At 40.2% G+C, this 24,178-nt stretch overlaps 1 protein-coding gene across 4 annotated transcripts; it reads right to left on the bottom strand.

Annotated features, from left to right (window-relative positions):
• Positions 1 to 1,409: 1,409 nt before the first annotated feature.
• LOC141788011 (tetraspanin-18B-like) lies at positions 1,410 to 23,907 on the bottom strand. 4 transcript variants are annotated; one of them, XM_074666791.1, is made up of 9 exons: positions 23,702 to 23,907; positions 14,922 to 15,008; positions 7,414 to 7,509; positions 6,472 to 6,666; positions 6,042 to 6,116; positions 5,635 to 5,733; positions 4,622 to 4,780; positions 4,375 to 4,458; positions 1,410 to 3,866 (listed from the first exon to the last, which is right to left on the bottom strand). In XM_074666791.1, exons 2-9 carry the CDS (start codon positions 14,922 to 14,924, stop codon positions 3,819 to 3,821), a joined length of 759 nt encoding a protein of 252 aa, XP_074522892.1. In that variant the 5' UTR covers positions 14,925 to 15,008; positions 23,702 to 23,907; the 3' UTR covers positions 1,410 to 3,818. The 4 variants fall into 4 exon arrangements, with proteins under 4 accessions (XP_074522892.1, XP_074522894.1, XP_074522891.1 ...); XM_074666793.1 differs by having other exon boundaries at positions 14,931 to 15,008; XM_074666790.1 differs by having other exon boundaries at positions 23,715 to 23,907.
• Positions 23,908 to 24,178: the final 271 nt, after the last annotated feature.

The following is a 24,178-nucleotide window of genomic DNA, read 5'->3' as shown; positions in this document are numbered from 1 at the left end:
TCAAAATTCTGTCTTCGATCTCTCAGAGATTTATCTTAGAGTCCTGAGATCAAAGTCAGAAATTTAAGATCAGGGTTGCGAAGGGGCCGAAAGTTTCTAGTAAATTTCCAAAAAGTTTCCAAAAACTCTCCAAGGGGAATTAAGCTTGGGAAATTTTAAAATATTTTGAATAACTTCATGAAATACTAAATTTATTAAATACTAAAATAGATTACTAAATAAACATCTTGTGCTCTGGGCATCATGCAGAGTGCATGAAGGGAGCATGGCCTCCCTGCAGTCAGCAAAATGCTGCTATGTGGTCAAGGAACAGCAGAGATATTTGAGTGATTTTGCATTAAATCTTGTTGTTTCAGCCGAAGTTATGCAACAACATATGCACTTAAGCTATGTTTAAGTCACTTGTTGTAAACTACCTGTTTATTCCCTTAAATTCCTGTGGAAACTTTGTATATTTTCTTGTTTTAACTTTTGTTGAAATGCTTTTAAACTATGTTTTGTACAGCGTCCTTGGGTGTCTTGAAAGGAGCCTTGAAAAAAAAAATGTTATTATTATTATTATTATTATTATTATTATTATTGTTATTAGAAGTGTGCATTCTGTCTTTGATGTCAGAATTACAAGAGCAAAAAATTCCAAACAGTGATAAAGAAAAAAATTGTTTGGTCCTTCACCCATTTCTATTTTATTCTCATCTTTTTCCTAAAATAAATAAATAAATAAATAAAATCAGAAGTAAACCTAATAAACCAATTAAAACAAGAGGAGCTGTGTTTGACAAACATTGTTTTGACCTAAAATTATATTCTAGAGTTTGACTCATGTCCCATCTGTTAACATGGAGGAGGCGGGGTTTGATCTGTATTGTGGCTGGTCAGCAGGGGGAGCTCTAAACATTTTGGCTTCAGCTTTAGGGAGCTGTCATGTTTCATTTTGTCCATTGTAGAAACACAGTTTGAGGCGAAACTTCTCGGTGGTCAAGGAACTTTCTTATGTCAGTGGTTTCGAAAACTCTTTCCATTAGAAACATCATCAATCTGTGTAAATAAAGAAATCAAACGTACCTTTTCCAACCAGGTGAGACAGAAGGAGTCCTAAACAAAGAGCAGCTGTCCTGAAGTGTCCCTCAGCTGGTCTCCACATCTGGTGACAGGTTTAATCTCAGAGACTCAGAGGAGGTTTCACGCTGACACCAGGAGCACAGGATTCAGAAGTGACGGTCGCCTCACATCACTTTCTCTTTCTATCTCAGCTCAGTTTACAAGCTGAGGGTCTGCAGTAACCTGGTGACGCCGTCACATGATCCAGAAATACTTCAGGAGGAGACTGATCCTCCATATTCTGTGGACACAAACCTGAACTGCCAGCAACAAACCTTTCAAAATAAAAGCCACACAACAGATCCCAGGAATCAGTTTAATATCAGTCAGTGCCAAAAGTTTTCAGAAGATACAGAACAAGTCAAAGACGATCGTACTGACACCGTGCACAAAGAGGAAACACACACTGTACACAGCACAGTTCTACTGAACCTTATTTACATATTCACACATGCTCAGGTGTTCTTCACAGGTAAACACTTTATTCATCTGAATACTGCACACTGAGTCCTGTTACAAACTGAGATCTAAACCCTGACCGTGAAGAAACTCTGTGACGAGCCAGAAGCAAAGAAACGCCTACACCCCTGTGCTCTGTGAGGTTAATCAGAGCGTTCAAAGGAACAATTTTAGGATGTTTTTATGTCTTTTCAAATATAAAGAGTGGGAAACACATGGAGCAAAAGGCTAAGGGTGAATCTGAACCTTGGTGGCCTGTTTTCTACAGTTTTAGTCTCTATACCAGGGTGCAGTAATTCCCCTAAAACTTTTGTTTTCTTTTCATTAAGTTTGAAAAAAGTTTTTTATATACATAACTGTGGGTCCTGTTTGTCTGTGGCTGATTTTGGGGGACAGAAAGAGCAAAATGAGTTTTTCAGTATGAGCCTATTAGCTAACCCTGAAATCTGCCTGGAAGTCAAGCAGAGAAGAAGAGAGGGGGTGGTTGTTGTTTTACAGTAGAAGAAGACGACAGAAGTAGTTGTTATTTAGTGAAGAAGAAGAGAGTGAATATTTTTGTTGTTTGGCATGAAAAAAATTTGCAACGAGAATATTTTATGATGAGGAATGAAAAACATGCATCACAAAAGATCAGGAAGAAATGAAGAGAAACCGGAACAGACAACGGCTAAAAGAAGAGTAAACACTGGTGTAGAGTTTCCAAACTGGGAGTCATCATGAAAAAGTTTGGTCTGAAGGACGACTCTGAAGTTGATTATTTTCAGGTAAAGCTGCAACGTACCGTTGGATCACGTTTCTCTAGCGATGTTTATTCGTTCTGCTTTTTTCATTGTTAATGGTATGGTCGAACAAACGTAAGCCTTTCTATGTTTGAGAGTTTTCTTTTCTCTCTGACAGCCAGAGCTGGATTTGTGCCTCATTATTGAAGGCCAGCTCTGTCAAACAGAACATGAGCTATCAGAGGGTTATGCGGCTGTCATGGAGCTTTCTGCCTGTCGTTCCTCCAGCTACGAGAAACGCCCTGCAGCATCAACACCCATCAACATGATGATCAGAATAAATGATGCCATCTTCAGGATCCCCTTTAATCTGTAAAGGCCTCCATCGGTTATTGATGTGATGTTTTAGCAACAGATGGGCTCATCCTCAAACCTGACACTTGATTTAACTAAAATTCTAATTTCTGCACCTTTAAACTCTATTTTTAATTGTGCATTAGAGCTCCTTTCAAAAAAAGAAGCTTATGCATGTATCTTTATGTTCACCTCCTTCAATATGTGAACGCATACTGACGCTAATGTATTACAAACTGCAGTTCTTTGAGTGTCCACTGGAGGCTGGCTGCAGAAACACCAGAAACCACATACACACCCATTCAAAAATAACTGCACAGAGGACAATTATGTTGATAAGTAAGGTGTTTGAACCCTGGCATGTCCTAAAGATAGTGATATTTTTTAAGAAACCTAGAAATGCAGGGCTGGACCATTCTGGATCAGAGGATGTTAAAGATTCAGTGTTTATTATTTCTTTCTGATGCACGACCAAGAGCCAAAGAACAGAGGTTCATAGTTCTCTGAAGATACTTCAGGGTTTTAGATGTTTCCAGGGTCTTTAAGCAGAATAAACCACTATTTTCAAAGATCCTCTGACACCTTGTTTGATGGTACAGGTATTTGGATGCATTCTGGATGCTGGTGTTACAGCCATGCTGAACTGGGAGGGGACTGAAAGGGGATGAATAAAAATCCAGTTTGTTTGGGAGCTGTTAGTACATAGGTGTAAGAAGTGAGGGTAAACTTTTCTTTGCATGAGGCTCGTGGTGTTGGTGAAGCTCAAACTAAAAGATTCTCCTCAGAAAACTGATCCTGAAGCTCAGACCGACCCGAGGCTCACTGTGAGATTAAAGGTGCTGATTGTACCTGAAGTTTGTGCAGACTCTCCTCCACCCTGAAGACCAAACATCACGTCTAAACTCGGGTTTTCACTGCGCTGTGCTTCTTTTTCTCTTTAAGAATCATCCTTTCCTCAGAGTTTGACTCAGAGTTTGACTCAGAGAGCCTCTCGCTTTGCACGTTTGTGTCTTTGTGCCTGAAACAGACGAAGCGTTCCTTCGCTCCTCTGCAGCCGTGAGGTACAAAACCACGTCACAAAACCAACGAAACAGGTGAACGATCACTGTACAACACGCTTCATATTTTACAGTTCCTTCGAGCCGCTCTCGGCCCGTCGATGTGAAGATCCGTGTGGACGCAGAGTTACTGGATCCCTCTGAACAGACACATGGCGAAGACCATGGCGAAGAGCTGCAGAGGGGAAAACACACAGACAAGAAGAGATGTTACAGCTTCATGTTTCACTCCTTTAAAGATTCTCCTCCTCATATTTGTATTTCTGATTTCAGTTGGTTTTCTGTCAACATCTAAGTTTGGTATTTCTAAGATAATTTATTCTATTTTTTAATTAAATTTTAGTTATTTTTTCTTCTCTTTATTGTCTTATTTGATACTGATTTTATATCTCATTTTCAGTTTATTTTATTTTGTTATTTTTGAATTTTATTCAAACTTTTATTTCCATTTATTTGAACTCTAACTCTTTATAAAATAACTATCCAGATGTTGGATAAAGCTTCTTTTCAGTTTTCTTGGCTGTGTCCTGACACTTCAGTGGATTTTAACCCCAATGAACTCAGTGCCCTGAGTCCCTCAGAAGAATAACACGCTGAAGGATGAGGGATGAAGGATGGGGGATGAAGATGAAGATGAATAATTCAGAGAGTTAAAACAAAGAGTGCGAAAACACCAGACCTACCTCAATCGTCAGCACGATGATGGCGAGAGCTCCAGCCGTGTAAATGTAGGTCTCAAAGTATTCAACCATTGCAGAGTAACAGCCCTGAAAACACACACACACACACACACACACACACACACACACACACACGAGAACCCTCAGTGTACAGAAACTGTTTTATTTTAACTGGTTTATTAAAGAAAAGGACACAGCTGATGTGTGTGTTTGTGTGTGTGTGTGTGTGTGTGTGTGTATGTGTGGGTACCTTGTTGTGTCTGAAGGTGGTGCCGCCGCTCACACACTGCTCCACGCTGATGTAGCTGTTCCTCTGGCAGCAGGACTCAGGGACCATCTGGGCCGGGTTCAGGAGCCGAAACAGACTCTCCTCAAAGTCCTCAGGGCCGCTGACGCCGCAGCAGTCGAACTGAAGACAGGAAACATCATCATCATCATCACCCTGGTCATCAACCTCATTATTATTGTCATCACACTGATCACCACTATCATCATCCTTAACATAACCATCATCATCATCATCATCATCATCATCATCATCATAATTATTATCATCATCATCATCACCATCATCATCATCATCATAATCATAATCATCATCATCATCATCATCGTTACCATCACCATCTCATCAACATTTTTATCATCATCATCATCATCATCACCCTCATCACCGCAATCATCACCATCAACATCTTCATCATCATCTTCATCATCACAATCATCATCATCAACATCGCCTAATTTCTTCTTTATCAATACTGATCACCACCATCATCATCCTTAACATAACCATCTCCATCATCATCTTTGATTATCATCATCATCATCATCATCATCATCATCATCATCATCATCATCATCATCACCATCGTTACCATCATCACCCTTATCCTCATCAACGTTTTTATCATCATCATCATCATTGCCATCATCTCTATCCTCATCTTTATCATCACATTTATCAACATCACCATCTACATCATCATTAATCATCATCATCATCATCATCATCATCATTGTTGTAACCACTCTCATCATCATTAACATCACCATCACCATCTTCATCATCATTGTTAATTAACACCATCATTTACCTTATCATCATTATCATCGTCATCATCATCTCCATCATCATCTTCATCATCACAATTGTCAACATCACTTTCTTCATCATCATCACATCATCATCATCGTGATCACCATCTCCATTGTCATCATTTATCATCATCATCATCATCATCACCAGAGGGTAATACTCACCGTGGTCATGATGGCGTTCCAGGTGGAGGTGAAAACGTCTGTGTTGTTGTGGCCCTGGTAGTGACGCTTGAGGTCCCGGCTGAAATACTCTCTAGTAAGCTGTATTCACACACACATATAAAAATATATCAGTAGTGCCACTTTGTCCACAGGGGGCGCCAAAAACAGCACATACTAAAGTTCCACACAGGAACTTTAAGTTTATTTTTGGGACAGTAACATGAACCCAAATCGTATGACGGAGGATTAGGGCCACAGTAGAACAAAAATCTTAATTAAATTAAATTTTTAGGGATAAAGTCGTTAAGTTTTGAGAAAAATAAACTACATGTACAAGACTGATTGGAAGGTTTAGAGTTTAATATTGTTTTGGCTTTGATACGCTTTGACAGAGATCTGACACTCACGTGTTCCCTGAAGAGGAAGGCGAGGATGGCAGCAGCCAGCTCAGCGAGGAAGATGAAGAGGATAAGCATGAAGAACTGGGAGGACACAAAGACAGAGATCGAGTCACAGCTGAAACTCAAGCTCAGTTACAGTCTCAGGGTTTCTGCAGAGGTTTGCCATGACCATCCTCTCCTCTAGGTGGCAGACTTGTATTTTGTTATTGTTGTCTTTAATGATAAACAATCAGGACTCTGAGGGAGGCTGTGTTTACTAAAGAAGAAAACATGATGCCACGCTCTGTCTCTGTGATGGTGGAAACATGTTTGTGATTTGAACACAGACTCTGAGGTGTTGGAATTTAAAAAACAGAAATAAGAATAAAAACATCTTTCTCTTCTCTTTCTGTGTCTGAATAAAGCTGAGGGATGAGCGTTTGTTGGTCAGACTCACAAACAGCAGCAGACATTTGTTCTCCCTGATGGCTCCGCAGCAGCCCAGGAAGCCCAGCAGGAACAGCATGCCGCCCATGGCCAGGATGACGTAGACGCCCGTAAAGAGCAACGGGTTTGCCGCCACGATCTCCCTGAAGCCCATCGGGTCCACCAGCACCCAGACGCCGACCCCCAGCAGGAAGGAGCCGCCCAGCTGGCACACGGAGGGTTACACACAGATCCCAGATCAGATGGAGAAATGATGCTTTTATCATGCAAAGACCTGATCTCTCTTTACACCTCACTTCCTCTGGATTAAACTCAATCCTGTCGCACCAAAAGTTTAATCTCTGAACTCCAGTTTGAGACGTGATCCTGTCTGAGAGTTTAACTCAACCTGACATGAATTTTAACACACTCTCTGGTTTTTCTTCTTCTGGAATAGAAGTCAGAGTCACTTTGAGTCACACAGCAACTAAAGTTTATATGAAAGTGTTTTTAAAATGTTTTTATTCTTTACATTAAAATCTTTAATGTGTTCAATCTTAGAAATGTTTCCCAGCCAGAAAAAGGAGGGAGAGACTGAAATAATGGGTTTTATTTATGATGCTTGTGATTTTTTGTTTTTGTTGTTGTTGGTTTAAAATAAACCATGGTTATTTTAGTTCCATTTAGATTAAATTACATGTAGAGAGCTCCCTCTGCTGTTTAAGAGGAGTACTGCATTTCATTTCTCATCTCACTAATTCTAACCCTTTCTTTAAACAATCACCAACCTCTATGTTCAAGGAGCATGGGTTACATCCCTAGAATCAGCAAGGTGGTTTAGATTCTTAATATGATAAATAATAAATAAACCCAAGTCAGAGGAAAATGATTTAAATTGCGAAAAAACGTTTTTATATTTTTCTGTTTTGATTTCAAACCGATGCAGAGGTCAGAGAGAGGAAGCTGCACTCACAAAGATGAAGAAGTTGAAGATGAACATGAGGTACTTCATACAGCTGAGGCAGTCCCCCTCCATGGCTGAGCCTCCAGCTGACACCTCCCTGATGCCCTGTGGACACACATACATGAACACACACATATCAGAAAAAAATGAAACACCTTCTTTGATATTAATCTAACTCTCCATTTTTGCCTCTTCATTGACAGAAACATCAAAAATCAGCATCATATAAAGCCCTTAAAAACAACAACAGCTGAAAACAAAGAGCTTTACAGTGAGCTAAAGTAAAAAAAAAAAAGAAGATAGAAACAGATAATATGGACATACAAAAAAGAAAACACATAAAAACAAATCAAAAGCAAATGAGATTTGCAAAGGAACTAAAGCCCTTTTTTCACTGAGTGGTCTGGTTTGGTTCAGTACGGTTTGGCACAGTTTGATACAATTAAGCCTGATTCCGTTTGCGTTTCCACAGCAAACTGTGCCCTCTCCTGGTAGGCGGAGTGTAAGCTGGATGCAGAAAGTCGCAGCTGTTAAACAACAGCGCGACACGGTTACCCCGCTAAAAAATCAAACAAATAAAACAAATGTGACACAGTAAACAAAGAGCACAGATGAAGACATGCAGCATTTCGTCCTCTCTGTGATTGGCATGTAGCCCTTTGATAAAGTGCAATCAAGCTTTGTTTCAGAGAAGTCTGTGTGCCGCCAGGAGAAATGCAGCCACTGTCGGGGTAAGTGACAATTCTACCAACCAATCAACGGTCTGCAATGTTGTAGCTCCACCTTCCGAGAGCGGATTGGTTCAGTCTGGCACCCATACGAAAGGGTCCCAAAACGTGGGACGGCTCGTCTTGGTTATTTGGGCGGCTTTTGAGTGGATCAGTACAGTTTGGTACAGGTCAAAAGAGTAAAGCCTGATCCTTATTGGTGGGCAACATGTAAGCTGGATGCTGATAGCTGCATCAGGTATGCAATAGCATGACACAGTGAACCCAGCTAATAAATCCAACAAAGAAGAAAACACGCTGTTGCATGGATAGTTACGATTCTTTCGACCAATCAATGGACTGCAGAGTTTCTAGCGCTACTTTCTGGGGGTTGGATCGGTGTGTTGGTACCCTCAAGTTAGGATAGTACAGGCTGATAATTTGGGATTTAGTCAAAGGAAATGGGTGCTGTACTGAGATGAGCCAAACTGAACCACTTGGCGGAAACAGGGTTTAAGTCTTGCTGGGGTTGAAAGCTAAAGAATATAACTGTGTGAAGATGAGTTTTAAAAGTGAACAGTGGTCCAAATACTATTACCTCTCTTTCTTTTTCATTACAGTTTGAAAAGTTCAAGGCCAACTAAGATTTATTATCTTCATCATGAAGGGGTCGAACATTCAGCAGCAGCCTGTCAGTTCAGACCATCAGACTATGAAACCTGCTCGCTGACTCGTCCTCACAGACTGTTTGAGTCCCTGAGAGGACACGACTCTGACAGTCTGTCTCTGAGGATCAGCTGACCACCACATGATGCCGAGCATGTGTGAGTGTGTGTGTGAGTGTGCGTGAGTGTGTGTGTGGTATCAGCAGGGGTGTGAAGAGTACCAACTGTGCTCTCGTGGTCCTGCTGGTGTTTACCAGTTAAAGGAACATTCAGCCACCTGTCACCCAGAGGAGACGCTTCGAGAGATGAACATTTCATCAGCGGACGCTCTGCTGAGACATTTCACTGATTCAGTCTGAATAAAACTCCTTAAACTGTCATCTCTGCGACGCACAGAAGGAAAACCTAAAATATCCCTTTAACACCGCGTTTCACCATCTCTTCCTCTTTCTGTCTTTCTGTTAACGTGTGTTTACGTCTGATTCCTGCGCTTTCCACTGAGCTCTTACTCTAGTGAACTAAAGCAGCAAGCCCTCCACTCCCCCTGCAATTAACCACAGGTTTGTGACAGCAGTGCACTCTGGGTAATTGCTGCTTTTATTGGAGAGGTCAGGGTTAATATAATAAGAGTGAGGGTGTGTGTGTGTGAGTGTATGTCTCTATCAGTCAGCCCTGTCCCTGTCAGCTCACAGCGTGCTGATGAATGAGGAGCAGACAAAGAGCTGTCAAAGAACCAAACACGACAATGCGACGAGCGCATCATCAGGCTTTGTGTGGCTGTCACTCTGAACGTGGTTACAGTCACATCTACAGCCGTAATCACAGGCGTCAGGATGAAAACAGCAGGGGGCGACGAGGCGGAGACGACCGTCACAACCACACAACTTTGGAATAAAACCTGTTTGAATATTACCGTTATTAACATCCACCATTCAAGAGACCAGAATCTGGGCTTTTAAGTCAAGCAGTATCACCTGGACTCTTCTACTTCAGAGCCTTACTGTTGTAAATCCTGCAGGATATGCAACTGCAACTTAGATCATTAAACAAGGCTCATGATCAAATATTTCTGAAAGTTTCAGGAGTAAAAAATAAAATGGAAGTCGCCATGCAGATGAGTCAAATGTTAAAAGTCAGCCTTTTTCTGGTTTGTCCTCATTGCCAAAACTGAAATCTTATCACGTGTTTTTGTCTTATTTTGAGTCAAATTGGTCTTATTACACTTGATATGAGCCACATTCAACTTATCAGTCCAGAAAAATGTCTTGTTTCAAGTTGTTCAAAAATATGGTCTGTGTTGATTGAAACACGTGGAAAAAATCTGCCAATGGAACAAGAGAAATTTTCAAGAAAATTTACTTGAAACTAGATTTTTGTCTCAATATAAGTAACTTTTTTCTTGTTCCATTGGCACACTTTTTTTTAACTTGTTACAAGCAATTCAGACCTCATTAACTTAAAATGAGACATTTTTCTGAACTAGTCAGGTGAATGTGGCTCATAATAAGTAAAAAAAAAAACATTTTCTACTGAAAAGAAGACAAAAAACTTGACAAGATTGCAGTTTTCTTGCTCAAGACGTCGTCTGTTACGCCGACGACACACAACTCTACCTTAGCACCTCACCTTCCTCTCAGCTCCCCCCACAGTCCCTGGTCAACTGTCTCCAGGACATTAAAACCTGGATGACAAGCAACCTCCTCAAGCTGAACAGCAGAAAGACAGAGCTCATGGTTGTGGCCCCCAAGCCACTGCTCTGGAAGGTTGGGGATCTCCTCATCAGTGTCGATGGCTGTTCCATCTGCCCAGCCTCTGAGGTCCGCAACCTGAGCATCATTTTTGACCCCTCCCTTTCATTCCTGTCACATATTAAGTCTGTCACTAAATCAGCCTTCCACCATCTCAAAAACTCTCATCCATTCTTTCATTACATCCCGGCTGAACTATTGCAATGGAGTCCTGTTCGGGGTTCCTAGCAAGACCCTGGACAGGCTCCAATATGTGCAAAACTCAGATGCCAGGGTTCTTACTCGCACTAAACCCTGGCACCACATCACCCCCACTCTCATTCACCTCCACTGGCTCCCGGTCAAGTCCCGCATTCACTAAAAGCTCCTCTTACTCACCTACAAGTCCCTTCATGCACTTGCCCCCCAGTACCTGGCTGATCTCCTCCACCCACAGACCACATCCAGGCGCCTACGGTCATCTGACGCCGGTCTCCTCTCCATCCCGCAGACCAAACTTAAAACATTTGGCGACAGAGCCTTTAGTGTGGCTGCCCCCTCCCTCTGGAGCTCTTCCCCCGTAGAAATCCGCAACTCTCCCACTCCGGACTGTTTCAAATCACTTCTCAAAACTCACCCGTTCTCCCTGGCCTTCCCTGTTCAAATCTCATTAGTTTGTCCCCTCTACTGTGGAAAACGACCTTGCGTTCCAAAGGCGCTTTATGAATTTAAGTTATTATTATTATTAATATTATTAAGAGGAAGAGAAAACTACTTAGAAGATGTTTGTTGGACTGAGGTCTACAGAAGATGTTTGTTGGAGGGTCAGGTCTGCAGGAGGTCTACAACTGTGAGATCTAGGCTAGAACTATGGGATCATTATAGATTGAATTAATGAATCCAAATTAATCAATTTCCATAATTCTGAGATCAAGGACAAGAGCTTCAAGAGCTACAGGAATTTAAGGAGCTTTGGGTGATTCAGGTGTTTCAAGAGTGGACTCTTTCAGGTGTTTTAGGAGCAGATACAGGAAAGTGAAGGTGTTTTTCAGGGGGGAGTGTGCTCTTAACAATAGACAGTCCTGCTCTGAATGTGAATCAGAAGACAAGGAAGAAATGAAGGTCTCTGAGGTCAGATGTAATTCCACTTTGATTATCTTAATCCAACACCTGGATGAGTCTCTCTGAAGTGTTTGAGTTGGTTTACTTTCTGCTCAGTGGCTGCAGAGCCGAGGCTGTTGGAGCAGATTTAGTCATTACAATCACTCAGGAACAAGGACCTGAAGAAGGAACCAAGCCCATAAATCAACTTCTGCTCCTTTTTTTAAAGACAGCCAGGATGGATTGAGTTTTTCCAAAAGCCGAGAAACTTCAGGGGAGCAGCAGAGATCCAGAGTTACCTGCTGGTTTAGGTGTGACAACTTCCTGCCTGGAGTAAAAACACCTCAAGGAACCAAAATCAGCCAGAAACCCACATACAGCTGCAGAAAACTGAAGCTGAGCTCGTTTCTCTCAGCAGTTCCTTAACAGGCCTGAGCTGAGGAATATCTGTTGACGCTGATACGATTACTACAGATAAAGAACAAAAACAGGTCTTTATTTAGTCTTTAGAGAGAGGCTGTAGCGTAAAACCAGGGACTGATTGAGCATGTGTGTGTTTGATACCCAGCCTGTTAAATTCTGACCTGATTCCAGCACCAAGAACCGAGTGACCTGTTTTAATTCCTCTCTCCAGGGAAACTATTGATGTCTGTGTGATCGATGAGACAGAGAAAGGCTGGGTACATGTGAGCTTAACTTCCAGAGTTAAATCTGCAGCGTGTTTCAGAGAAGGTTTTAATCTGACCTAAAACTGTTCATGCATGATGCCAACATGAAACAGAGAGAGGGGGAGCAGCAGGCATGTAAATCCATGAAGTCCAGGAACGAAGGCAGCGAAAAGTTATTTTCTGAGTCCATGCTGAGAATGAAACAGACTATGTGTCAAACTGGTTTTACTCAAAGTGACAAAAACATGGATTATAAATTACAGGCTGGGATTCACTAAGAATGGATATCATGTACATATCATGTTCAGATGCACTCAACCCCTGTTGGCAACTAGCGAAATGTACAAACTCTCCACATTTTGCAACACAACACAATCAAACATAAACAATTTAAAACATCAAAACAGATATCTACAAGTGTTTCCTTCAAATTTTGACACAAAATCTCACATTTAGTGGCTTCTTTAGTCCAGCGCTGACTCTAGAGCAGACCTAAGGGGCCAACTCTGAAGCTAACTTCTGGGTAGGGATGGGAACCTTTGACAGTTGAGACGATACGGTGCCAATGCCTGGTACCTGGTAATTGGTATCGGTACTCATCGGTACCAGTTATCAGTGCCTTTGTGTGTTTATGCAGTTGGTGTCATTGAGTAACAAGCACAGGGCATCAAGAGCCAACTCTAGATCTGACTGTAGAGCAAACTCTAGATCTTTGGGTCCAGAGCTATCACAGACTCCAGAGCTGACTCTGCAGCCATATGAGGAGCTGACTCTAGAGCCGACTCTAAAGCTGACTCTAAAGATGACTAAAGGGCAGACTCTAGAGCTGACTCTAGAGCCAACCCTAGAGCCGACTTCAGCTATCTGAGGGGCTGACTCTAGAGTCAACTGTAGAGCCTATCTTAGCTGGCTTCAGTTAATCTCAAAGCCAACTCTACTGCCCACTTTGGAGACGATTTTAGAGCAGACACAAGAGCCAACTTTAAAGCTGACTTAAAAGCTAACTTCAGAGCTGACTCTAGAGCCCATTTCAGAGCCACCTTTAGATCTAGATTTTAGATCTGACTTAGGAGCCAGCTCTAGAGCCAATCTCTGAGTCAACTCCTGAGCCTACTCTTGAAACAACTCTGGAGGCAACTCTAGAGCTGACTCTAGAGGGACGGGATCATTTTCTTTATAGCTGATTTTAAAGCTGACTTGAGAGCAGACTCTGGAGCCAAATCCAGAGTTGACTAGAGCTGATATCAAAGCGGACTTTAGAACTGATTTTAGAGCAGACACTGGAGCCAACTCTACAGACAACTTTAGAGACAACTCTTGAGACAACTTCAGAGCCTCCAAGGTTGTCTTTAGAGCTGATATCAGAGCCAACTTTAGAGCTTATTTTAGAGCTGACTTAAGTGCAGACTACAGCCATCTCTAGAGCCAACTTCATACCCGCCTTAAGAGCTGAATCTAGAGCCGGTTTTAGAGCTGACTCTGGAAATGGTTCTAGAGTCAACTTTTGAGCCGGCTATAGATCCAATTTTGGGGCCAACTTTCAAGCAGACTCTAGATCTGATCTTAGGGTAACCTTTAGGGATGACTTAAGAGCTGAAAGGAGCTCCTCTCAGAAAAATGTTGGCACCGATGTGAGCCTATGTGACACTAATCAAACTGGACTCAGTTGTTTTTTTGTTTAATCTTTCTCTAAGCTCACCCTGACTGTGTGAAATGTGTATTAGTCCTTGTCATACTGCCACCATCTGGCTGATTTACAAATAAAGTTTACTCTCCCTCTCCTCAGGTCTTTACCTCAACAACCATCAAGTTTTCTGTGAGCTGGATGGAAAGTTGTTGAGAAACTAAAAGTACAGAGGGAAGTAATCCTCCCTGCAGCTCATGAAAACCTAAAAGGAGTCCATGTTAAATATCTGGTCGTCTCTAAAGTATCAGGACGTTTGTGGCTGAGTCACGCAGGTCTGCGGGCCGTGAGGTGAGATGACGTGTCTCTCTGAGAGGTGACTGGAGGATGGAGTGGCGTCATGGCGAGTGCTGACTGTGCACACTGGGAGTCGAAGTCATGGCCCAAAAATAGATTTTAACTTCAGAGAGTGAAATATTAAAGACAAAGTCCAACAGGACGCATTGTCAGGGAACACGTCATGGTTGAGTCAGAGCACCAGGTTTTCCAGACGGTTAGTTAGGAGCTCTTAGAAAGGAGGAGGAGGAGGAGGAGGAGGAGGTCACCTTCATCTGCTTTTTATTTAAACTGGGAGCTGATTCAGGGTTAATGAATCTTTAATTAATCTGGATTTTATCGTCATCCTGAGTCAGCAGACTTCAACCGTCTGATCAGCTGCACAGGGCTTGGCTTAATTGCTTCATTAAGAAACACACTCTCAGTTCAGGTACGAGTATAAATATTGTTAACAAAAGTTTCTCAGTGACCTCGAAGGTTATGTGATGATAAATCCACAATCTAATGACCAATCACAGGCTGAGATTCAAACTTGAACAGCTGGCGCACAAAGCAAAACAATAAACTTTAATGGGTCAAACCCATCAAAAAGTTCCTGGGGAAAGTTCCTGCTGTAGAAAGTACCACCTGACATGTGAACCCTGTTGTTGAGCAGCCTTTAAATATGAAACGGTCATAAAGCATCGTACCATAAGTACCTGTTTGAAAACTCTGAGGTTCAGGTGAAGATGGAGACGGACGTCTGTATCCTCCGACTCGGCTCCGCTTTACATCGGCTGAGGAGGAGAAAACAGAAGAAAACAGAGTCAGAGGGCAGCAAACGGACAGCTGAGAGGAAGGTTTAAAGCAGGGATTCATTCTTTCCTGCAGGCATGATCAGGGGCGTATTAAGTCGTTTGGGGGCCCAAGGCAAACCCAGTCAATGGGGCCCTCGATGTCCTTGTAACTCATCTTACTCAGAGCTAGACTGGCCTTCCCTGGGTCCACTGTCTCTTTCTAAGAATCAAGGCGTGAGACAGTGCTAATCTTGTACATGGTAACTTATCGCAACTAAATGCATTTCCTCAAGTTCTGTACTTTAGTTTGATTTTGAAAAAAGTGAATACATAATTTAGTCCACTTTGTCCTGGATTTGAAATCTTTTATGGTCAGTTCACAGCTTATTTGTCCCACAGTGGGGAATTTACAGAGTAACAGTAACAAACAAGAAAGTATAAAGTGAAAAACATTACAATAAGTAAATATTGAAAAAAATAATTTAGTGAAGAGAAAATATGTAAATATCAAGCACAACATAAAACTGGAAAAAGAAATCTACTGAAAGAGGTGATATTTACAGTTACCATAATTTTTGGTACTGATATTTTAAAGTTAATGTATTTTATATGACCCCCTGTCCAGTGAGTTATGTATCCAGAAAAGAGATTTTGTACAATAATGTTTCTCACCAACTCAAAATGTTTGATTTTGAGAAAATTATCCTGTTTCCTGGGCTAGATAAAGTCCTTAAAATCCTAAAAGTCTTATAAGTTTATCTCAGAACTAAGAGCAACATTGTTTTTATTTCCGACTTGGTTGATAATAAGAAAAAAATGGGACAACAAAAGTGTTTTTTACCACTTTCTTCCTGAATCATATTTTCAGATGTGTTGTAACATGGATTAGCCCATTGAATACGAAGGGAGGGGGAGTATCCAAAACCATCATTAAAGATTAAGATTTTTGATGTATTTTGAAGCATGTGAAGTAAGATTTAGAAAAAAGAAATGCCTTTAATTGAAGAGAACTTCATAAATCAGTTTTTAAGAGATGCTTTGGGGGCCCCTGGGAATCTTGGGGCCCCAGGCAACTGCCTGTGTTTGCCTAATTGTAGCTACGCCCCTGGGCATGATGTAAAAGGCTAAACATGCACACCTCTAACTAAACCCTTTAAGTTTACAAACTCATTAAACTGTGTCTCTGCGCACTTTCTTTAATCCTGTAAAGCTTGATTTGCTTTGAAAAAAGGCCATAAAGATAAGGAAGTCTGACTTTCTTATGTTGACTTTTTGTGCAGGTAAAACCAATAGTTTTAATTTTGAGTGACATTTCAGGGAAAATGGTCAAACCTCAGATGCAAAGACAAGTTTTTTTCTGTAAAGATTAAATTCTGAGGACAAAAGAACAGGCTTGGGGGGAAAAAACAGAATGTCAGGACAAAAAAAATCATGAAAAGTAATAATTTTGAGAAACAGAGGTTATAGTTTGAAGAAAGAAATGAAAGTCAAACATTGAAGGTCTGACAAAAAAGAGTCATGGCTATTGGGAAAAAAGTAATTAATTCTGAGAAAAAAAGTCGGATTTTCAAAAAGATGCCAGTCTTATCATTTCTATCCTGACCATCACTCCAAATTTCATGATCTTATTTTCCTCCGTCTTCTCCATCAGCCACAGATATTTTTTTTTACCGATATCTGTCTCTGGTGTTGTGCGATAACTCAGGTCTCTCTCTGCTCTGGTCTCTCCTGATTAAAAGCAAAGATACCTGACCCTGCGGTCCACCTGATGTCCACCTGATGTCCACTTGTTGCCATAGCAGCCTACAGCCTGCAGCTTTAAAGCCGTGATGGACGATTTGTGTTTGTCAGAGCTGAGTTAAAGAACATGAAACAGAGGGAAGCAGAACAGAGAGGAGGGATCGATTGTGTAATGAGAGTGATTCATCGTACTGTCAGGATAACGCTGCGTGAGTTTCTGTGCTCCGTTTCATGATTCATGCTGTTTTTAATGTTCTGACTTAAACTGCGAAGAGAATATGAGACCAAGAGACCAAGCGATGAAGAAATAAAGAGACAAAGAGCCGCTGAAGAGCAAACCTGCTCCCAGTTTGACAACTCCAACCGCAGAAACTAAAATTTTTATTCTGTTGACGCTGAAATGAGACCTGTTAGGTCAGACAGTGCAGAAAGTCACACAGAGGCTGTATGTTTCCAAGAACTGATGCCAACGCCTCAGTTTCTTTGTTCATTACATCTCCCTGAGTCTCACCCTCTCTTCACCCTTTCATCAGCAGCAAGTCTCAGTTTCACTGTAGATGCTACGTTACCCAGGCGCTGCATTAAAAAGCATAATACAAAAAACTGCTCAATAACCTCAGAACTCAAAAAGAGTTCATATTCATGGACAATTACAAAGTGACGTTCACAGTGCCACACAAAAACAGCCAATCAGGAACTCAGAACAGCAAACGTTTGTAAGCCCGAGATTTGACAAAAATGGGTCACAATTTAAGAAAATGTTGAGAATTCTGAGAAAAAAACAATCCTAACTGAAATACAGCTAGAGTTCTTTTGAAAGTGTCAACTTTACATAATAAATACATAAATACAAATAATTAAAAGAAAGGAAGAAACAAAAAAGAAAGCAAAAAGACAGAAAGGCAGAAAGAAAGAAAATAAGAAAGAAAGAAAAACAATTAATAAATAAATAAAAAGGAAAGATACATAAATAAAAAAGGAAAGAAAGAAAGAAAGAAAGAAAGAAAGAAAGAAAGAAAGAAAGAAAGTGAGTGAGAAAAAACAATAAATACATAAATAAAATAGGAAAGAAAAATAAGTAAAAAAGGAAAGAAAGTAAGAAAAACAATAAATAAATAAATAAAAATGGAAAGAAAGAAAGAAAGAAAGAAAGAAAGAAAGAAAGAAAGAAAGAAAGAAAGAAAGAAAGAAAGAAAGAAAAAAGAAAAACAGACAGAAAAGGCTGCTTTTGCAGAAAAAAGTCAGAGATTTAGAGAAAAGAAAAAAAAATACATTTGGGTTTTGACAAAAAACAGTAAGAAATTTAAGAATAAGAATTTGAAAATAGAAAAAAAAGAGTATGAGTTTTAGAGGAAAATTAGGTTAGATTTCCTTTTTTAAAAAGTCTGAATTTTAAGGAAAAACTCAAAATTCTGTAAAAATATTCTTTTCTTTTTTTTTTATAGGAAAAAAGGTCAGAGTTATGAGAAAAGTCACAATTCTGGAAAAATTGATGTTTTTTTCAGGAGGGGGCTCTCAAAGTTTTAAAATAAACTGTGGAACTTCAAGGAATACAATTTAAAAAAAATGGAATATTGAGAAAAAAGTGAAGTAAATGTGATAGAAAAACTGTATTGTATGGAGAAAAAGTCAGAACTCTAGAAAAAGAAGTCCAATGAGCTGAAAACTCTAAACAATCCTCAGATCAGCTCACTGCCTCAGCTGATGTCATTTGCTTTCAGTAAATCAGAGACTTCATTGATGTCCGAGGAAACTTAGGCAGCCGAGCAAAACTGAAGATGAAACCAGGACGAGGACAGAGGCCTGTAAATGACAGGCTTCTACACTTCAACATATTTACAAAGAAAATCTTCAACATCTGACAACAAACATTAATGTACAGCAGAGCATCAGAGCCAGATCCTGAGACTGTAAACACTCAGAATAATGTTTTCTGCAAGTCTGATCACGCCGTCACCTTGTGCACAGTCACAGGCTGCTGCTGATGGCGTCTAACCGTCAAACAGAAGGACGTGACTCAACACGTGTCGACCTTCAAAATGTGTGGACAGCAGCTCGGCCCACACAGACACCAACCTTCACCCACTCAGCCAATCATCAGCTGCAATCTGAGAGAAAACAAAATACACACACACAACAAAACAATAAACACAAATACACTAAAAAGAAACAACACAAAACCCACAAAAACAACTCACAATACAATTACATACAAAAACAAATAAACAAAAAATCAAAAACCACAATAAACAAACAAATAAAAATAAAAAAAAACACACAACAGAAAATACACAAAAACAAAACACAAAAACAAAAAAAAATCTCAGAAAAACACAAAACACAAGAACATACAAGGCACAGAAAAAAAAAACTACAAAAAAAAAATCAGTCAGTTTATTTTATCAGTCAGAACCAAAAGAACTGTCCTCCTGCTAACACAACCCACAGATTGAACCACTACTAGTCTACACGAGGCCCTCACAGGAGGCAGAGTCCTCTCTCTGTGAGTTAGAGAAACATCATCACAGCTGAGAAAATCCAGGAAACATCTGGATCTGGATTTGGAGCAGGTGCAGAGATCCAGCCTGGATCTCAACTCAACCTTTAACGGTCAGGTGTGGTTCTGCAGACCTCTGCAGGATAATAAAACCAAACCCTGAGACTGATGCTGGTGTTTGTAGTCTTCTGATTTAAACTCTTGTCTTGATCTAAAGTTGTTCTCTGGATTCACATTTATTTATACACTCTGATTCTAATTTAAGATCAGATCTGAAACGATTTCATCTCCTTAAAGACTTCTCTCACAGCTTTAGCCAAAGTGTTCACAGAGAGTTTAACACGTCTGACTAACACATGGAGACAAAAGGCCACACCTCCTCCTCCACCTCCTGTTCAGTCACAGGGGTCAAGTCCGGGGTCCCTCTCTCTCAGACCATCTGCTCTTTGATTCACTTTGACTGAATTTAATCTGGTTAACAGGAACCTCTGACAGAGCAGCAGGATGTTGGCGTGATGTGTCCGGGTCGTGTTTGAGGAGAAGACGTCGTGTGAAAGACCATAATTGAATCAACCAATCAGAGAAACAGCCCTCTTCCTTCTTCCTCTTTGTCTGATTTGCTCATTAACACAAATATGTCGTTAGTGTTAAAGCTGTCGGACGGGTGAAGGAAGACTCAACAGGAAAATAAACATCACCTCACCTACATCCAGCTTTGGGTTTTCTTTTCATCTACGCCACAGGACACTGAAAATCTTTCTCTTTAGACTAACCACAGCTCTGTCCACATCGAGGCCAACAGCCAGGAGACACCTCATGTGGCTCCTTTTTAAGAAACCCAAGATACCGGTTTGGACTTAAAGAAAAGATTGTTACAGTAAAGGATCGAGGCCACTGTTTCCACTAATCTGTCTCTTACTTTTTAAAATCTGACCACAGAGTCAGAATCCTGGTGTTGATCTCAGGACTCTAAAACTCTGACTCTAATAGTGAATTCTAGACCCCTACCTTTAATTCTAGAGTCCTGACTCAATAGCAGAACGCTAGAGTCCTGAGTTTAAATTTCAGGGGTCCAAACACTGATATGAAAATTCTACAGTTCAGTCTGATCCAAGAATTCTAGAGTCCTGACTTTGATCTCAGAAATCTAGAATTCTAGAATTCTGAATTTGGTCTAAAATATCAAAAGGATGCACTATAATCTCAGAATTCTGGAGAGCTGACTTTGATTCCAGAATTCAAGAGTCCTGAATTTGATCTAAAACATCTAAACAATTACAATTATATATGAAAATTCTAGAGTTCAGAGTCTGATCCAAGAATTTTTAAATCCAGACCTCCACTGTAAAATTCTAGAGTCCTGAATTTGGGCCAAGAATTTACAGCTCCAGATTTCTGGTCTTAGAATTCTAGAGTTGTGACTTTGAACTCAAAATTCTGGAGTTCTGGAGTTCTGAGTGTGATCTGGGATTCATGAAGTCTTGACTTTGATCTTAGAATTTTATCTTAAAATCTTCAAGTCTACACTTTAATTGTGCATTTCTAGAATTCCATGGTCAAGATTTTTGATCTTAGAATCCTGGAGTTCAGACTTTGTTCTCAGAGTTCTAGCGTTCTCACTTCCTCAACATCTAAAGAACTATAATTAGTTATGAGAATTCTACAGTTCAGAGTCAGATCCAAGAATTCTAGAGTCCAGACTTTGGTCAAGAATTCCACGGTCCAGATTTCTGATCTCAGAATTCTTCAGTCCTGACTTTGATCTTAAAATTCCAGAATCCTGACTTAGTTCTCTGAGTTCTACAGTCCTCACTTCCTAGACATCTAAAGAACTATAAGTAGTTATGAGAATTCTACAGTTCAGAATGCGATCCAAGAATTCTAGATTCTAGACTTAGGTCCAAGAATTCCAGGGTCCAGATTTTTGATCTCAGAATTTTTGAGTTCTGACTTTGATCTTAAAATTCCAGAATCAAGACTTTGTTCCCAGAGTTCTAGAGTTCTCACTTTGATCTTAGACATCTAAAAAATTACAATTAGATATGAGAATTTTACAGTTCAGAGTCCGATCCAAGAATTTTTAGGTCCAGACTTCGGTCCAAGAATTCAAGGGTCCAGATTTCTGATCTAAGAATTCTTGAGCCCTGACTTGGATCTTAGAATATTAGAACTCGGAGAAAAAAATTGAATTCCACAATGAAAGTTTTTAGCATGATTCTTAGAATTCCAATAATGTTAGAATCCTTTAAAAAGAGTCAGAATTCATTTATTTTTTTTAAATTGCTGAACCTCAAAGAGTCTGTTCTTTGCGTTTCTTATCCGTTTCAGAGGTTCATGGATTATACTGGGCTAAGACATGATAGAGCCAGTTTTCAATAAATTTTAGGCATTTTTCATCGAGTTGAGTTTTTGACCTTTAACATAAACTCAGGATGTAATAACTGCATGTTTATGTTGAACCTAGTTTAACTGTGTTCAAACCCCCAGCAGTAAAATCGTCTGTGCACTTTAGCTACAGATTGAGGACGAGAGAAGAGATACAGAGAATCAGAGGCAGAAAGCGCCCTCTGCTGTTAGAAACAGGCTGCAGCTGTCAGCAGATGTCTGCAGCTTCACTCCTGCAGGTCTCTGTTTGACGCCCCCCCACCCCCCTCAGTGACTCTCAGGATGAGACGTAAAGTCTCTGCTGGTCCCTTTGTCCCCCAGAGACACACCGAGGTCCATAAATAGACCAAAGAGGCTCACGTGGACATGAAGAGACATGAAGAGAGGGGACAGATGGACCTGTGGATGTGTCCTCTGAGACTCTACATCAAGGCAGGGAAGGACGAAGAGGAGGAGGAGGAGCAAACACTGAAGCTCATTCAACACCATCATGTCCACATGACTGAGTTTATCTTCTGCAACAGTGTGGGAAACTGCAAGAAAGCTGTTCATTACTCTGCCCTGATAAACTTAGGACAACTCTCTAACATCCTGAAGCACTGACTTTAACCCAATAACCAACAAACACGCAGGAGTTGATATATTTCAGATTCTTTCATGCTGACGAGGATCAAAGTAAGGAGAGGAGCCAGGACACAGATGGCTCTTTCTGCCTCGGCTGGTTTGATCTCAGTGTTTCAGGTGTTCAGTCTGAACCTTAGAAGCTGAAAATGTGTCAAAGTGATGAAATAAAACAAACGTTCACAAAGAAACTTCTCCCTCAGTCTCTGGACAGCAGCTCTGCAGCTCTGAGGAGCAGAAATAATTCATGTGAGGGACGATGTGAGCAATGCTCAGACTCATGAGGTGTGAAAGAAGAAATGAGCAGCAGCCAAATGTCTGTTTGGACTCTGAGCCAGGTGAGATTACACCTTCCCTTGAAATACAGCTGAGACTCAGCAGTCAGACTTTCTAATATGAGGATAAATGTTAAAATCTGATTAACAGCTCTGAATCTTTTTGTATTGTATTAAAGTATGGTGTTGACCCTGTATTAACCTGGTTTTGACGCCAATACCGACAAATCTAACACTGCAAACACTTAATTTGAAAAGCAAAAGAAAGAATTTTGTGATATTGAAGAGAAAAGATAGCAAGAACAAAGTGAAGAAATGATTTAAGTTTAAACAGGAAACATCCTGCTTTCAACAGCACTTTTCACAACTGTCTTTTTTCATACACAACAAATACTTGAACGTTTTGAGTTACTGCTCTGAGTGGGAAAATTGGTACTCGGTGCATGAATTTTGCCAAGATTATAGAGAAATTAGACCTTACAGGATAAAAATGATAATGTAGAAGCTCATTTTTTTTATTTTTTGAATTTTACAACTTCTGTCTTTTGTTGTTCTTGCTCTAATGTCTCATCTGTAAATCAGGTTCTGGTATTGTTAGTGCATTATGATGAGAGCCTGATAACAATAGTGATGAGATAAACTCACTTCCGGTCTTTTTATATGTAGCACAAACAAAGCATCAAAGTTGGCTAATGCCATTTTAAAGATAGCACAGGTCCAAAAGTTATTATTATTTTTTTTTATCATTATTTATTTTTTTATTTTACAGAAATTCAACTTTATATTAACTGAACTTTAAATAGACAAAAATATCCACGAAACTGTGAAAATCATTGTTAAATTCAGACAATTTTGCACTTTTAACGAAAAAAAAAATCGTTGATATTAATTTCATCTGTCATGCATCTTGTACCGTTAGAAATTTAATCTTATTGACTTTTTTTTAACAAAATTTACAAGTCGTGACGTTTTTGAGAATCTACGTTTTTGTTTACAACAGGATTTTAGTTTAAACATTTCAGCCTAAAGTCATCGTTTTACTCCTACAGAAATGTTCGAAAATTAAAAAGATGAACTCATAATTTTAATTTTAGTAGTTTTTTTGGATTGTTTAAACGTCACGTGTTTACCTTAACTCTGCTTCAAAGAGGTCTGTGCAGCAGCTGCAAACAAACCTCTGTCACTCACCGATAGTTGATTTCCTTCCTCCTGAATCTGTCTTTATTTGGCGTTAAAGTGGAGCAGAAAGTCTCCTGATGATGAATTAATCCAACAATCCGCTCTCAGTGAACAGGAGAGCTTCCAGCAGCTTCTCCCCTCTCCCCTGTCTGAGCTCAGTCAGCCGTTAGAGCTCTCGGTCTCTCTCTTCCAAACACAGACGTGAAGCTAACAGGCTAATACAGGCGCAGCTTCCGGTCAGGATTTTCAGAATAAAAGTATGTTACGAAGTTAGAATCAAAATTTGACTCCTGTGCAAGCGGCAATATCCGGTTCAGAAAAATGAAGCCTATGCAGCAATAAATAAATAAATAAATAAATAAACAGACTTTAATGGCATCAAAAGGATTTTTACAGGCTGGTTAAAAAAGTGGCTTGGGTTTAAAATGCCGACTTGGCTATTGGCACACACTGTTTGGAAGTTATTAGGATTG

The sequence above is a fragment of the Halichoeres trimaculatus genome, unplaced genomic scaffold, assembly GCF_033239565.1.
Source record: "Halichoeres trimaculatus isolate MK-OKI-2021-1 unplaced genomic scaffold, fHalTri1.1 fHalTri1_scaffold_3, whole genome shotgun sequence".
NCBI classification, from domain to species: domain Eukaryota; kingdom Metazoa; phylum Chordata; class Actinopteri; order Labriformes; family Labridae; genus Halichoeres; species Halichoeres trimaculatus.
This window is presented reverse-complemented; position numbering and strand designations above follow the sequence as displayed.

Excerpts from the sequence above, each read along its gene's own strand:
- LOC141788011 (XM_074666791.1), bottom strand. Across the intron at positions 6,667-7,413 it reads TCTTCAACTTCTTCATCTTT|CTGGGCGGCTCCTTCCTGCT; the intron begins GTGAGTGCAGCT and ends TCCGTGTGCCAG. Across the intron at positions 6,117-6,471 it reads ACAAATGTCTGCTGCTGTTT|TTCTTCATGCTTATCCTCTT; the intron begins GTGAGTCTGACC and ends GTGTCCTCCCAG.